This window comes from Schistocerca serialis, chromosome 5 (assembly GCF_023864345.2).
Source record: "Schistocerca serialis cubense isolate TAMUIC-IGC-003099 chromosome 5, iqSchSeri2.2, whole genome shotgun sequence".
Classification (NCBI taxonomy): domain Eukaryota; kingdom Metazoa; phylum Arthropoda; class Insecta; order Orthoptera; family Acrididae; genus Schistocerca; species Schistocerca serialis.
In genome coordinates, this window is record NC_064642.1 from 452,724,546 (window position 1) to 452,742,684 (window position 18,139).

Here is an 18,139-nt window from a genome sequence, read left to right on the forward strand (position 1 = left end):
TGTCAATTAACGTAAGTTTAATAAAAATATATCTTTGATCATTACATTACAGCAATGTTACACTTTTCTTCAAGTACTATAAAACAGAACCATGCAATAAGAAAACAAGCTTCACATAATATTGTGAATAAGACAGCAGGTAACTATTTCGCAGGAACATGATCCTACATCACAAACTGGTGCATCAGTTGCAGTCTTGTGAGGAATACTGAATTCTGAAATATTCTCCTGGTACCTGCACAGAAACGTTCCAATTGCCTTCATTAATAAGATATTTTATGACAGAAAAATTACATGGAAATAAAACCTAATACACATGTTTTATTACTTAATAATAAATAAATAAAATAACTGCCTCTCATGACAGGATTAATGAGTCACCACAGGAATCAAACAAGTCAAGTTCCTGGGAGTAATAACGTGTTGGGATACGAAGTGCAAAAAAGGTTGGCTCTAGAAAAAAGAAATGGTAAGTTTAGATTACCTGCATGTTAATGGCAAACCACTTCTTGTCTACAAAAGAGATTACCCACAAAACACTTACACAGAGGAGCCAAAGAAACTTGTCTGATACCACGTAGGGCCCCCACGAGCATGCAGAAGTGCCACAACACAACATGGCATGGTCTCAACTATTGTCTGAAGTAGTGCTGGAGGGAATTGACACCATGAATCCTACAGGGCTGTCCATAAATCCGTAAGAGTACCAAGGGTTGAGATCTCTTCTGAAAAGCAAGTTGCAAGGCAACCCAGATATACTGAACAATGTTCATGTCTGGGGAGTTTGGTGGCCAGCAGCAGTGTTTAAACTCAGTAGTGTCCCTGGAGCCACTCTGTAGCAATTTGGACATTTGGGGTTCACATTGCCCTGCTGGAATTGCCAAAGTCCATCGGAATGCACAATGAATATGAAGGATGCAGGTTATCAGACAGGATGCTTACGTATGTGTCACCTGTCACAGTCATATCTAGACTTATCAGGGGTCCCATATCACTCCAGTAGCACACACTCCACACCATTAGAGCCTCCACCAGCTGACACGCAGATTCACGGTTTCATGAGGTTGTCTCCATACCCGTGCATGTTCATCCGCTCGATACAATTTGAAACGAGACTTGCCCGATTAGGCAACATGTTTCCAGTCATCAACAGTCCAATGTCGGTGTTGACGGGCCCAGGCGAGGTGTAAATCTTTGTGTCATGCAGTCATCAAGGGCACACAAGTGAGCCTTTGACTCTGAAAGCCCGTAATGATGATGTTTCATTGAATAGTTAACACACTGACACTTGCTGAAGGCCCAGCATTGAGAACTGCAGCAATTTGCAGAAGTGTTGCACTTCTGCCATGTTGAATGCTTCTCCTCAGTCGCTATCGGTCCCATCCTTACAGGATATTTTTCCAACAGCAGCATGTTAGAGATTTGATGTTTTACTGGATTCCTGATATTCAGGTACACTCGTGAAATGGTCGTAAGGGAAAATCCCTACTTCATCGCTACCTCGGAGGATGCTGTGTCCCATCATTCGTGTGCCGACTATAACACCAACTTCAAACTCATTCAAATCTTTTTAGTTGCCAACCACAGCACCTTATTCTGTCTGTTTACATATCTCTGTATTTGTATAAGCATGCCTATGACAGTTTCTTTGGCACTTCAATGTATGTGACTTACACTCAATAATGTTTAACTCTGTGGGATCTGTATCAGGCGATGATAATAATAGGACATCAAGAGTATACAAAGAAGGGCAGCACAAATAGGCATAGACTTCTTTGACTGGTGAGACAGTTTAACAGAAATTCTGCAAATCTTAACTGATAAGCTCCCTAAGGAAGACCCGGTTATGTCTATAGAATCTGAGTATTTTTCCACTCACAACATATTGCTCCTGCAAGGAATATGACAACAAAATTACAGTAAAAAACACATTTATGTACACATGTAAGCAGTTATGCTTCTCACAATCAAGAAAATTACATCCACCTTACAGTTATAGTGAAGTGTAAAAACATAAATAAACAAGCAAAAGGCAGTATGTTCAAAAGCTCAAATGCAACATAATTGTGCCGTGAAGAGAATTGCAGCACTTACTATGCAAAGTAAAGGGCAATGTGGTGAAACTGGCAACTTGTTATTATCTGAATCCATTCCGAGACTGGTAAAATAACTACTTACTACCAGCAGACCGACAAATGGCTTAAGGTTACAAAAACTCAGCTGTACTGACAAATTGGGTATTATTGACCACTGTGGTGAAATTGATCTAAACATTAGAAAAACTCAATGTTAAGTAATTACGCATTGGTGATAAAAATTCTTTTACTTCAGTTACTATACTCGTATTTAAAGTTCGAAAGCTGTAATATTTTAAAAAGGATGACTTTTTAACTCTTTTAATTAGCTATAACTTTCATTCTTGTGACTGTAAAAGCCACCACCACCTCGTGTCTGGGCCTGACACTTCACAGCAGCAACTAGAGTAATAACATCAGTTAATCAGTCATAGTTACATATTTATATACACACAAATAAAACTTTTGATGTGTTTGGTGAAATCTGGTTGAAGTCGACCACCTGAGAAACCTGGAGTGAGGTCTACTGTCTTTTCTCAAGCAGTTGTTTTCTATACAAGCAGTTCTTTTCTATACAAATGTTCATAAATACAGCAAGAAGTGATGTAATGAATGCAGAAACAATGTGTCAAAGTGGATGCAGCAACAATTGTCTGTAACAGTCTAGTAGTGGGCTCAAGAAATCATTGTTGCAAGTGTCTGTATGCCAACTTACAAATTTGTCATGTAGGCCACAGTCCTGTTTGTTGTATCATACAGCTGAGATCAGAAGAGCTGTCAGTGTAAAAATGCTGTGTGTGTGTGTGTGTGTGTGTGTGTGTGTGTGTGTGTGTGTGTGTGTGTGTGTGTGATCAATGACTATTGTAGCAGAATATTGTCAAATGATATTTCACAAAATCCAAAGGAATTCTAGTCGTATGAAAAGGCTGATGGTGTACCAAAGGTACTGTCCCGTCCCTAGTGAATGAGACACGAAACGAAATTGAGGGCATAAATGCTCAGAAATGTATAATTTTGCGCTTCACAAAAAAAAAAAAAAAAAAAAAAAAAAAAAAAAAAAAAAAAAAAAAAAAAAAAAAAAAAAAAAAAGTATCCTATGACTATAATCCTCCCCCCCATGAACCATGGATCTTGCCATTGATGGGGAGGCTTGCGTGCCTCAACGATACAGATAGCCGTACCGTAGGTGCAACCACAACGGAGGGGTAGCTGTTGAGAGGCCAGACAAACGTGTGGTTCCTGAAGAGGGGCAGCAGCCTTTTCAGTAGTTGCAGGGGCAACAGTCTGGATGATTGACTGATCTGGCCTTGTAGCACTAACCAAAACGGCCATGCTGTTGTGGTACTGCGAACGGCTGAAAGCAAGAAGAAACTACAGCCGTAATTTTTCCCGAGGGCATGCAGCTTTACTGTATAGTTAAATAATGATGGCGTCCTCTTGGGTAAAATATTCCGGAGGTAAAATAGTCCCCCATTCAGATCTCCGGGTGGGGACTACTCAAGAGGACGTCGTTATCAGGAGAAAGAAAACTGGCGTTCTACGGATCGGAGTGTGGAATGTCAGATCCCTTAATCGGGCAGGTAGGTTAGAAAATTTAAAAAGGGAAATGGATAGGTTAAAGTTATATATAGTGGGAATTAGTGAAGTTTGGTGCCAGGAGGAACAAGACTTCAGGTCAGGTGAATACAGGGTTATAAATACAAAATCAAATAGGGGTAATGCAGGAGTAGGTCTAATAATGAATAAAAAAATAGGAGTGCTTGTAAGCTACTACAAACAGCCCAGTGTACGTATTATAGTGGCCAAGATAGACACGAAGCCCGTGCCTACTACAGTAGTACAACTTTGTATGCCAACTAGCTCTGCAGATGACGAAAAAATTGAAGAAATGTATGATGAAATAAAAGAAACTATTCAGGTAGTGAAGGGAGATGAAAATCTAACAGTCATGGGTGACTGGAATTCGACAGTAAGAAAAGGGAGAGAAGGAAATATAGTAGGTGAATATGGATTGGGGCTAAGAAATGAAAGAGGAAGCCGTCTGGTAGAATTTTGCACAGAGCATAACTTAATCATAGCTAACACTTGGTTCAAGAATCATAAAAGAAGGTTGTATACATGGAAGGATCCTGGAGATACTAAAAGGTATCAGATAGATTATATAATGGTAAGACAGAGATTCAGGAACCAGGTTTTAAATTGTAGGACATTTCCAGGGGCAGATGTGGACTCTGACCACAATCTATTGGTTATGAACTGTAGATTATAACTGAAGAAATTGCAAAAAGGTGGGAATTTAAGGAGATGGGACTTGGATAAACTGACTACACCAGAGGTTGTACAGAGTTTCAGGGACAGCATAAGGGCACAATTGACAGGAATGGGGGAAAGAAATACAGTAGAAGACGAATGGATAGCTCTGAGGGATGAAGTAGTGAAGGCAGCAGAGGATCAAGTAGGTAAAAAGACGAGGGCTAGTAGAGACCCTTGGGTAACAGAAGAAATATTGAATTTAATTGATGAAAGGAGAAAATATAAAAATGCAGTAAATGAAGCAGGCAAAAATGGATACAAACGTCTCAAAAATGAGATCGACAGGAAGTGCAAAATGGCTAAGCAGGGATGGCTAGAGGACAAATGTAAGGATGTAGAGGCTTGTCTCACTAGGGGTAAGATAGATACTGCCTACAGGAAAATTAAAGAGACCTTTGGAGAGAAGAGAACCACTTGTATGAATATCAAGAGCTCAGATGGCAACCCAGTTCCAAGCAAAGAGGGGAAAGCAGAAAGGTGGAAGGTGTATATAGAGGGTCTATACAAGGGTGATGTACTTGAGGACAATATTATGGAAATGGAAGAGCATGTAGATGGAGATGAAATGGGAGATACGACACTGCGTGAAGAGTTTGACAGAGCACTGAAAGACCCGAGTTGAAACAAGGCCCCAGGAGTAGACAACATTCCATTGGAACTACATACAGCCTTGGGAGAGCCAGTCCTGACAAAAATCTACCATCTGGTGAGCAAGATGTACGAGACAGGCGAAATACCCTCAGACTTAAAGAAGAATATAATAATTCCAATCCCAAAGAAAGCAGGTATTGACAGACGTGAAAATTACCGAACTATCAGTTTAATAAGCCACAGCTGCAAAATACTAACGCGGATCATTTACAGACGTTTTGAAAAACTGGTAGAAGCTGACATCCGGGAAGATCAGTTTGGATTCCGTAGAAATGTTGGAACACGTGAGGCAATACTGACCTTACGACTTATCTCAGAAGAAAGATTAAGGAAACGCAAACCTACATTTCTAGCATTTGTAGACTTAGAGAAAGCTTTTGACAATGTTGACTGGAATACTCTCTTTCAAATTCTAAAGGTGGCAGGGGTAAAATACAGGGAGCGAAAGGCTATTTACAATTTGTACAGAAACCAGATGGCAGTTATAAGAGTTGAGGGACATGAAAGGGAAGCAGTGGTTGGGAAGGGAGTGAGACAGGGTTGTAGCCTCTCCCCGATGTTATTCAATCTGTATATTGAGCAAGCAGTAAAGGAAACAAAAGAAAAATTTGGCGTAGGTATTAAAATCCAGGGAGAAGAAATAAAAACTTTGAGGTTCCCCGATGACATTGTAATTCTGTCAGAGACAGCAAAGGACTTGGAAGAGCAGTTGAACGGAATGGACAGTGTCTTGAAAGGAGGATATAAGATGAACATCAACAAAAGTAAAACGAGGATAATGTAATGTAGTCTAAGTAAGTCAGGTGATGCTGAGGGAATTAGATTAGGAAATGAGACACTTAAAGTTGTAAAGGAGTTTTGCTATTTGGGGAGCAAAATAACTGATGATGGTCGAAGTAGAGAGGATATAAAATGTAGACTGGTAATGGCAAGGAAAGCGTTTCTGAAGAAGAGAAATTTGTTAACATCGAGTATAGATTTAAGTGTCAGGAAGTCATTTCTGAAAGTATTTGCATGGAGTGTAGCCATGTATGGAAGTGAAACATGGACAATAAATAGTTTGGACAAGAAGAGAATAGAAGCTTTTGAAATGTGGTGCTACAGAAGAACGTTGAAGATTACGTGGGTAGATCACGTAACTAATGAGGAGGTATTGAATAGGATTGGGGAGAAGAGAAGTTTGTAGCCCAACTTTACTAGAAGAAGGGATCGGTTGGTAGGACATGTCCTGAGGCATCAAGGGATCACAAATTTAGCATTGGAGGGCAGCATGGAGAGTAAAAATCGTAGAGGGAGACCAAGAGATGAACACACTAAGCAGGTTCAGAAGGATGTAGGTTGCAGTAGGTACTGGGAGATGAAGGAGCTTGCACAGGACAGATTAGCATGGAGAGCTGCATCAAACCAGTCTCAGGACTGAAGACAACAACAACAACAACAACAACAACAACAACAACATCGACGACGACTATAATATCAATGAGCCACTGTTGGAATCGTCCAGCTCATACAAATACCTGGTTCTAGGGATATGAAATGGAATGACCACATAGGTTCAGTCATGGGCAAAGCATGTGGTAGACTTTGGTTTATTGGTACAATGCTGGGGAAGTGCAGTAAGTGTACAAAGGAGATTGCAAACAAATCACTCAGGTGGAGCATTCTAGAATATTGCTCAAGTGTGTGGGACCTGTACAAGATCAGACTAACAGGGAATACTGAACACTTACAGAAAGGCAGCACAAAAAGTCACAGGTTTGTTTAACCCATGGGAGAGAGTCACAGAGACACCATAGGAACTGAACTGGCACACTCTTCAAGACAAACGTAAACTATCCAGAGAAAGTCTGAACAAATTTTCAAGAATCAGTTTGAATTATTACTCTAGGGATATACTTCAAGCCCCTATGTATCACACACATTAGAATAATTACTGCATGTACACAGGCATTGAAACAATCATTCTTCCTGTGTTCCACACGTGAATGGAACAGGAAGAAATTCTAGTAACTGGTATAATGGGACGTACCCCCTGCCATGCACTTCATGGTGGTTTGCAGAGCACAGATATAGATGTAGATGTAGAAGAGGCTTTACTGATGTACTGATTACACATTTGAACTGTGCAAATTGGGGATTCTTGCTTCCCGTCATGGATATTCGATATACAGCAAAGACATTCCTTTGCATTCCTATTACAAGAAAACAGTGAAACACTATGTGAAAAGTTATTACAAAATGCCAAGTACAACTAGATGTTACATTCCTTCATAAAAATGACTCACTCTGTTCAGCATGTAATTGATGACATAGACACACTCCAGGTTTCAGCTGTTGTAAGAAATTTGCTAAATCCAATAGCAGGAAGAAAGTGGGATTTTCCTTTTTAAGATGAGATGTCAGGGTTCAGAGTACAGTGACTACATTTTTTGCGTGTGTTTCTTTGGAATTTCATAAATCAAATTTGTAATCACTTTTTTTACCCTTAAACTTTCTCTTTATCTTACTCTGAAATCAGTATTCATATTTAATTATCATGCCAAATTTATTTTTGATTTGTTTGACAGCAAATAAACTCACCCTAGTCTCAAACAATCTGTAACTATCAAATAACAGATAATTGGTTAAATTCACCCCCTGGTGAGGTGAAGTTCACTAACAGTTCTTTTTAAAATTATCTGATCTGTTAGAACAAAAAGTAAAGATCAAATATTTTACGCATGCTCTGTAAGAAAAACCAATATACTAGTTTTAATGGTTTCAGAAATATTTATTTTCAAAGACCAAATTCACCCCATTTGCTGGTAATGGAGTCTCAGGTTTCAAATCTGTAAGATGCACACTTACAATAAGGGAACAAATGCAGAAGGAGACTGGTGCAGTGGAGCACAGGGAACATATCGGCCATAGCAACATTTTTAAATAACCAAGGCACGAAAAAATAACAAACAAGAAAATCAAATAGCTAATATCAGTTTATAATGCTCTGAAGGCCACCTGCTGACCTAATATTATCAGTTAAGAAAACAGCTATTTTAATCATCATTTCATCAGTGAATACTGGAAGTGGCACTGTGTTGTGAACACCAATTAACAGTTATACAAATGTTTACAAGCATAGAAAGTATAGAGATGCACTGAAGTCTAATGTACCACAAATCCCGTATCAAATTTTGCCCCTCTTGAAAGTTCCACATTGCATTAATAATGCATAATTAAAATAAAAAATTCATCTACAAAATCATTATTGATTAGGATGAGAATGAACCTCTCAAATTGTGAAGAGAAGTAACTTTGTGTGTGTGTGTGTGTGTTGGGGGGGGGGGGGGGGGCAGATAAAGTGCCAGGATTGGTGTGATATGGTATGGTATGGTATGGTCCTCTAGTACTGAATATTTTAAGTATACTCAGCAGAATTACAAGTAACGGAAAAGGTGGTGATAATGGAGTGTACCTTGAGTTACTACCCTCTTCCCTGCAATGGTCACACAATTTCTATGTCAACAACACCAGTATAGTCACTGCCCAATGGCGAAGATTTAAAATATGATATACTTGTTTACACAAGACAACATTCTGTGATATACAGATACAGTGAATCACATGCTAAGCTTCTCACAAAGATATCTACGTTTGCAACCAAGACAATGGAGAGTTACTTACTTGAGGCAAGTGAATCAGCACAGTTTTTTTTTTAAATTTGTGAGATGGAAGCAATGAGTAATGAGCAGACAAACATTTTTAATCATTTAACTGGACTAAAATGCTTACACACACACACACACACACACACACAAAAATCATGTATTAGTTGGAAATATAAAATTCAAGATTGTTACCTTTCACAAGACACTTGACCATGCTACATTTGATTTACTGTGTCTATACCCATCAGGTGGAGGGAGCTTTGGAGAGTTATCTGAAGTGCCTTGAGTAAATAAATACGAGCACACATGGTAGGGAATAGATGCTGCCTTGGTTCCTGGAGGAAAAAAAAAAATTCAAATGCATTACTGAAAGAAATTTTATACTTCAGTTAGAAGCAAAATGGGAAAAACAAAACTATAACTAATACGCCAACATGCAACACACAAAACTATAGCTAATACGTCAGCATGCAACACACAAAAGTGCTAAAATGAAAATTGAAACTAAGTATTACTAGTGCAGTAATAACAGGACCCTATTTCAAAAATAAATAGCTTTATGAAGGGCAGGAGTATGGTACTGGCAATGGAATACCTAATGGACGCGACAGAAGACACACAGACACCAAAGAGAAAAGTACTATACAGTGTTCGTAGATCTCAAGAAAGAAATTGACTCAGTAAATAGAGAAAACCTAAAGGAGGAACTGAAAGACCAGAGAGGGAGACCTGCAAGTGAAAGCATGAAAGTGATGCCTCCAACAAAATCTAATCCGAAGAAATAACAATGTTGTGGACACGCCGAGTCGCATATAGGCACAACAAAAAGACTATCCAAAAATGAGCTTTCAGCCAACACACACACACACACACACACACACACACACACACACACACACACACACACACACACACAGGCACGCGTGCGCAAACGCACCTCATACACCCATAACCACAGTCTCTGGCTGCTGAGTCTACACTATGGCTGAGTTCACACTGTGGCCTCCACAGCCGGAGATTGTGGTCATGTAAATGTATGTGTATATATAAATATATTAAAAAACTAAGATGCTATGACTTACCAAACGAGAAAGCGCTTGCTTCATCAGGTAAGAGGGAAGGAGAGGGAAAGACGAAAGGATGTGGGTTTTAAGGGAGAGGGTAAGGAGTCATTCTAATCCCGGGAGCGGAAAGACTTACCTCAGGGGGGAAAAAAAGGACAGGTATACACTCGCATACACACACATATCCATCCGCACATACACAGACACAAGCAGACATTTGTAAAGGCAAAGAGTTTGGGCAGAGATGTCAGTCGAGGTGGAAGTAAAGAGGCAAAGACGATGTTGAAAGACAGGTGAGGTATGAGCGGCGGCAACTTGAAATTAGCGGAGATTGAGGCCTGGCGGATAACGAGAAGAGAGGATATACTGAAGAGCAAGTTCCCATCTCCAGAGTTCTGACAGGTTGGTGTTAGTGGGAAGTATCCAGATAACCCGGACAGTGTAACACTGTGCCAAGATGTGCTGGCCATGCACCAAGGCATGTTTAGCCACAGGGTGATCCTCATTACCAACAAACACTGTCTGCCTGTGTCCATTCATGCGAATGCACAGTTTGTTGCTGGTCATTCCCACATAGAAAGCTTCACAGTGTAGGCAGGTCAGTTGGTAAATCACGTGGGTGCTTTCACACGTGGCTCTGCCTTTGATCATATACACCTTCCGGGTTACAGGACTGGAGTAGGTGGTGGTGGGAGGGTGCATGGGACAGGCTTTACACCGGGGGCAGTTACAAGGGTAGGAGCCAGAGGGCAGGGAAGGTGGTTCGGGGATTTCATGGGGATGAACACAGAGGTTCCAGAACAGACGAGAGGTCATCAAGACACGGAAGAAAAAAGCAGACCCAAGATGGAACCCTGAGGAACACCACATGTAATTAATTCCCAGTCAAATGAAGACTGATTGCTAACACTACAGGCGTTTTGCAATGACACCCTTTGTTTCCTGTTAGGTAAGACTTGAATCATTTTGTAGCACTGCCAGAAATATCATAATATTTTAATTTACTGAAAAGAATGCTATGATTCACACAGGCAAAGGCTTTTGGCAGGTCACAGAAAATGCTAGTAGCCTCTAATCTGTTATCTAAAGAATTAAGTACATTCTAATTCTAACAAATTTCAAAACCTATTTTGCACTACCCTGTATGTACATCATGTTTCCTTTTAAACTGCAATGGATTATTTGCAACAGACTTCAAGATGGAATAAATTTACTATGAAGCAGTAATCAAAATGCCCAGTTCCATAAACAAATGTCTACAAGATGATCGTGGGTGAGCACCACATATTATTCTTACAGCCTTTTTTGAGCAATAATGAATTTTTTCTCTTAAAGATTTGTTACCCGACAACATTACTCAATGAGAATATGCAAAATATATCAGCTTATTGTTTCGTTTCTCCCCAAGATTCACAATGATTTGAAGTGCAAATGTGGCTGAACTAAGTTGGTCCAACTATTCCAAGAACAGCTTTTTCCAGTTTAAATTTTCCAGTAGTATCGACAGCCGAAATTTTTTAAGTTTCCACCCTAGTTATTACCTCTTGACCATATGCTACTCTTATCATTGGTGTAGTAGCTCTAGATGTGCTGAATGTTATGTCTTTTCGAAATTGAGAATGAGACCATTCAGGGCAAACCAGTGAAAAATACTTTTAAGAACATTATTTACCATTTATCCTCTTCCTATATGTATTTTGGATGATTACAGTATTTGTGTCATCAACAACAAGAACTACTTCTGCTTGTATATTAAACAGAAGGTCATTCACGTATACAAGAAACAACAGTAGACCTAATATAGAGTCTTGTGGAACCACGTAAATTATTTCTCTCCAGTCAGAAGAATCCCTTCTGCTTACAATGGCTGAATTACTAAGTACAATGGTTGGTTGATTGGTTTAAAAGAGGGGAGGTGGGGAGGCATCAAACTGCTAGGTCATCAGTCACTTGTTCCGAATAAAACAATGCCACATGGGTGAGAATAAAACAAGCGAGACTGACAACACAAGATGGAGAGAAACAAACAAAACCACAAGGACGACGGAAGGGTAACCAACAATACTATGGATAAAACAGGAAAAGAAAACCACAGAGAGAAGCAAGAAACAGGTAGAAGGGGTAAAAACAAGACAGCAGATGACCGTGGCTGGCCAACCACGAGAATAAAAAGGAAAGGCCAGCCACTTTGTGAAACATTAAAACATCCACCCTAAAAGCATTAGAGTGGAGAACACGAAGGGACAAAGGACACGCGCTAAAACTTATATAGAACAATAAAACCCAGTGTCATGTGTAAAATGTAAAACTAAATTAGCTGATGAGGTGTTGTCAGCTAAAATTAATGGCAACAAGTCCAGTAACTAAAAGAGTCCATCGCAGGGCAGCCAAAGAAGGGCAGCTCACTAAGATATGGGCCACTGTCAGCCGGGCAGCACACCGACCGTGACGTGGGTCATCACGGTGCAGAAGGTAGCCGTGTGTCACCGAAGTGTGGCCAATGCAGAGCCGACAGAGAACCACAGAGTCCCTGCGAGAGGCCCGCATGGAGGACTGCCAGACATTCATAGTCTCCTTAATGGCACAAAGTTTGTTGTGCGTACTGAGACTATGTCATTCTGTCTCCCAAAGCTGCTCTCCATAAACATATTCCATGTAGCCTGTTTGGCCAGCCTATCAGCAAGTTCCATGCCTGGGATTCCAATGTGTCCTGGGGACCACACAAACACCACTGAACGACCAGACCATTCCAAGGCACAGATGGACTCCTGGGTGGTCACTACCAAAGGATGAAGAGGGTAGCACTGGTTGATAGCTTATAGACTGTTCAAGGAGTCAGTACACAGAAGAAATGACTCCCCAGGGCATGAATGTATGTGCTCAAGAGCACAAGATATAGCCATCAGCTCTGCAGTGAAAACATTGCAGCCATCAGGCAAGGAATGCTGTTCAATATGTTCTCCATGGTCATACGCGAAGCCAAAGTGACCATCAGTGATCGGGCTGTCACGGCCTTGGTACATGTCAAGAATCAAGATAAAGTGACAGCGGAGAGCTGCGGGGTGAACTGAGTCCTTTGGGCCATGTGAAAGGTCCAGGCAAAGCTGCGGCCTAGGTGTACACCATGGAGGTGCACGTGAATGGACCTGTAGGATAGGTGGTGAAGGTAAGGACTCCAGTTCAGATAGAAGGGATTGGACATGAACTGCAATTGGAAGCCCTGACCTGGGATACCGATGTAGGAGATGAACCGCCACGTGTTGGAAAAGAAGACACGGTAGTTTGGATATGCAGGAGAACTACGAATGTGTGTGACGTAACTGACGAGCAGTTGAGTATGCCTGACCTGCAATGGAGGGACTCCAGCCTCCACCAGGATGCTGATCACCACACTTGTCCTAAAAGGTCCCGTCACTAGTTGAATGCCACAGTGGTGCATTGGGTCGAGTAAACGCAATGCTGAGGGTGCTGCTGAACCATAAACCAGACTCCCATAGTGAAGGTGGGATTGAACAAGGGCTCTGTAGAGCAGCAGCATCGTAGAGTGATCTGCATCCCAGTTAGTGTTGCTCAGGCAGCAGAGGGCACTGACTGCCAGCACTTCCACTTAAGCTGATGAAGGTGAGAATGCCAAGTCAACTGAGTGTCGAAAACCAGTCCTAAAAATCGATATGTCTCGACTACAGTGAGGGGATCATCAGTAAGGTAAAGTTCTGGTTCTGGATGAACGGTACAACACTGACAGAAGTGCATAGCACATAACTTTGTGGGCGAAAACAGGAAGCCGTAGGCTAGAGCCCATGACTGCACCTTTGTGGATGGCTCCCTGTAGGCGACACTCAGCAACGCCAGTACTGGTGGAGTAGTACAAGATGCAGAATTCACCTGCATACAGAGAGGGTGAGATGGATGTTCCTACAGCTGCTGCTAGAATGCATCTAAAAGTAGAGATACATTCAATATAGAGCCCTGTGGGACTCCATTTTCCTAGATATGAGGGGGGGGGGGGGGGGGAGGGAGAACTATGGGAGGCACCAACTTTAACACGGAAAGTATGCAGTGATACAAACTTTTGGATATAAATCAGGAGCAGGCCCCCGAGACACCCCTCATATAATGTGGCAAGAATATGATGTCACCAGGTAGGGTCGTACGCTTTTGGTAAATCAAAAAAGACAGCAACAAGGTGTTTGCGTATGGAAAAGGCTGTTCGGGTGTCACACTCGAGGGACACAAGATTATCAGTGGTAGAGAGACCCAGGCGGAAACCCCCTCGCACGGACCAGTAGGTCACGAGACTCCAGGACCTAACCCAACTGCCGACACACCATATGTTCCAGTAGCTTAAAAAGAATGTTGGTGAGGCTGATGAGCCGATAGCTATCCACATCAAGCAGGTATTTGCCAGGTTTGAGCACAGGTATGATGGCGCTTTCCTGCCAGTGCGATGCCATCGCACCAGATCCGGTTGAATATCATGAGGAGATGTCGCTTGTAGTCAGACGAGAGATGTTTTATCATCTGACTGGATCCAATGTGACCCAGGACCTGTGTCGGGGCAATGTGCAAGGGCAATGAGGAGCTGCCACTCTGTAAATGGGGTGTTATAGGGTTCACTGTGGCGTGTAGTGAATGAAAGGACTTTCCCTTCCATCCACTGTTTGAGAGTGCAAAAGGATGAGGGAATAATTCTCCGATGCAGAGGTGCGACGCAATGAGGTGCTCCAGGGAAGGGTACTGCTTATGCCACTGTAGAGCTCGTCGACGCTCCTCCATTGCCTCAGTGATGTCCGGCAACCACCAAGGGACTGTCTTCTGCCGGGAGCACCCTAAAGAACAAGGGATCGCATTTTCTGCCACAGAAACGATCATTGTAGTTACCTGCCCTACCACCATATCGATGTTACCATGTTCGGGAGATTCAACGGTGACAGCAAAGGTGAAAGCAGCCCAGATTGCTTTGTTTAAAGCCCATCTGGGCAGGCATCCATGGGCCTGACGCTGGGGCAGTGACAGAAAGATGGGGAAGTGGTCACTACCAAACCGGTCATCATGTGCTCCCTTAGTAACATTGACGCTTTCTGCCGAAACACAATCACCCTCACTTGCAGCTGGCGAGACCAAAGCAACGCCGCCTTCACTAACATCGATGCTTTTCGCCGACTCACAAATGCTTGTTACTACAACACCTTCCTTACTGCAATTGCTACTATTTGCTAATACCTCTTCAGAACTCTCCACACGATTTGCTTTCACAAAATTCATCTCCTGTTTAACTTCTTTTTGAACCACTGAATCTTTCCATTCGTCACCATTCACACACTCGTTCATTACACATTCACAACTTATATCATTCCCTGGAAATTTATTCCCATTACTTTTACTTAAACCTCTCACAAATCTATGCTTCCACCGTTTGTCCCTGCTTTTATTGACAGAGCCACCTGTATAGCCTTCCTCTTTAACATACTCCATATTTGTTGCCTTTCTCCAAATATATTAACATTTCTGCCATTACCATTATCTCCAATCCTTTTCATCGCCTGTTCAGATCGCTATACCCGGACCTGAGATGTGGCGAACATCAGTTTCCCAACCGGTTGTTACACGATTGCACTTTGCGTGAATTTCCCCCATCAAATCTGTGTTTTTCACTTAGGTCCCATTCATGGAAGTTATCACTCTCGTTCGTTCGCCGACCATTCTGCTTATTCCAGCTACTATCTCTCTGAGAATTCCTTTGATTTCTCACAAGATTATTATTTGGCGATGATTTTCTGTAATCCCATTTTGATAACTACCACCCGGTTTGCTCTGAGGTTTGAACTTCAAAGCCCTCTCTAATTTTTCTACAAATTCTAGAAATTCGTCCACGGAATCACATGGACAAGATCCCACTGCATATCTTCAGGTAATCGCTTTCTAACGTGGTGATTTCTGTTAAAACCCCCAACGGATGTTTCACAAGCATACGCTTGCCAAGTTCGCACTTGCAAAAATCTTTCATCGTCCCATTACCATGCCTGTAACTCAGCCCATTTAATAATTCATTTTGGATCTGCGTTTGCTTTGCCTCGCTCCAAAATTTATTCAAAAACCACTTTTCGAACTCTTCATATGATTCACACGAACTACATTTAACATTTGCCCAAGAGTGGGGGTCTCCCTCCAAATGCTGTTTAACGTACTTTATTTTCGCTTCGTCCGACATGCCATGAACAAAAGCGTCCCAACACGCAGCCAAGAAATTTACTGAGTGATATCTTCCGTCATCTGTGTAACATTTCACAGATCCGGTATTTGCCCAAGGGATATTTATAACCGCTGTGGCCTTTTGGGAGGCTAACGAATTTAAATCACTTTTTATGTGTTGCATTTGTTTTTTAATTTCATTTTCACTAGTGATATTGGACTCTATTTCATCTTTAATGTTGCCCAATTCTTTCTCCCCCTCACCTACATGATTGGCAATGTCACTAAATGCTAAATTTACATCACTTTTATGAGCGTCTTGCACTTTTATACAGTCACTTACCTTGTCCCCTAGTTCCGTCTTACTATTACAACTTCTTCTGTAATTTTCCCCTTTTCAACTCTAACACATTTTAATTTATTATCAACTGCTTTTTCAAGGTTACCCATAATTTTTTCAACTTCCTCTTTCACAGCGGAACCTATTTCAGTTCGCATTGTACCTATATCAGTCCAGATTGTATCTATAAATGTTTGCAATGTGCCCATATCTGTTCGCACTGCACTGTTACTATTTGCCATTCCCTAGATCATTTGCGTTAGCTGAGACATCATATCTCCCCCACATTCATTCCCCTTGCCGGAATTCCTACTAGTTACACCTTCCTGCTCTAATTTTGGACTAACCGGTTCACTTTTGTTTCCATAATTACACATACTAGGTGACTCTTTTGTATTCGCGAGATCTATATGTAGAGCTTGAATTTCAGATTCAAACACTCTCTCAATATTTGCACAGGCAAATATCTGATCTGAGATGGTTCCCTCTGCCATGGTGATGCCGTTGGTTGTTGTGGATTGTTGTTGCCTGATGTAGTTGTAGCTGCTGCCGATTACCGTGTGTTCCAACCGTCTCCGATACTGCTGTCTGTTGAACACGCTAACTGCTACTGATCCCTGCACTCAACTTATTTAGAGTCTGAACGCCCACGCAAATTGCCTTTAATGTGATAGATTAGGACCTCTATCGATAGCGTGTGTTAATTGTGAAAATTACTGCGTAATTTCACCATCTCCAGAAACCTACCTGCGGAAAAAAACCCGATCTCACACTGCGTTTTGCGAGAGGTTCACTCTACAGAAATCTCTACTGGTCTTGCAAAGGTTTATTACACTTCACATAATATGCTGAATAACAGAGAGCAAAGGAATTACCACTTCGCAGGGCACAAATCCTGGACGAGCCCCCAACTGGAGCTTTCAAAATAACTACGTACCCTCTGAATCAGCGTTGCAATATTAAAAGTTTTGGCTGGTTTCATTGTCCAGGAGATGGGATACATAGTTGCCACATTACAGGCCAAATACTGCTGAGTCTACAATATACGATAAGAATACACACATGAATCGAATGGTCGAAGGTTTCTATCACTCGGCAATTGCGAATTATGAAAGTAACATATAAATTTATGAATGAAAGATTGCAATTAAATAAAATCTGCACGTACTGTCTTAATGACTTTAAATGATGAGTACGATAGTAGAAGTACTTTTAAGAATCCGGTATATTTCTGCAAAACACTTATTGGTGTTGATGGTCCAGCAATTAAATAAAATATAAGTTGAATAACAGGGAAACAACAGATTCCTACGTCATGTAATTAGTTATAAACAACAACACAGCTCGTGAGATATTCACTTCCAAACGCACACTACGTCTTCACTGTAGAAGCCATGGAAATCTCACAAGTCGGCACTCCAAAGTATTTCTATCTGTCGCGACCACGCGCAACCCGCTCCACACTCTCTAAGTCCCTCTCCTGCGACTTGGCATCCGTCGCCGTACTGTCAGTGTCCTCCAGCACTTCCCATGTCATGTCTCCTTCATTAACATAGCATCACCATGAAATTCCCAGTCACGCAGCTGGACCCCTCTTGCTGCGTCCAGCGTATGGCACCACATGGTCGGCCTGCCGAGCGGATCGCACCCGTCAAGCGGCCCGTGCGGCTACTGCTTCCTCCGAACTTAGAATATTTCCAGGGCGCAATGACTCGCCTGTTACCTCACAACCTTGACCTTTTCAGGCAATGAATCAGCCTCAAAGACAAAGATGAAGGAACCAGTAGCAACCCTGTTGTCTTTGGGTCCCCTGTAAATGCGCCGGATGAAACGAACACCCCGTCACTCTAAATTGGC

The 18,139-nt window shown here is 41.7% G+C and overlaps 1 protein-coding gene across 1 annotated transcript in view; it reads right to left on the reverse strand.

Annotated features, from left to right (window-relative positions):
- Nucleotides 1-18,139, reverse strand: part of LOC126482332 (uncharacterized) — a 652,552-nt gene continuing 634,413 nt past the window's right edge. The window contains exons 15-16 of the mRNA XM_050106392.1: nucleotides 8,879-9,021; nucleotides 1-235 (exon numbers count right to left, since the gene is read on the reverse strand). Of these exons, the coding sequence (XP_049962349.1) occupies nucleotides 8,902-9,021 (120 nt within the window). The 3' untranslated portion in view covers nucleotides 1-235; nucleotides 8,879-8,901. The remainder of the gene's footprint in view (nucleotides 236-8,878; nucleotides 9,022-18,139) is intronic.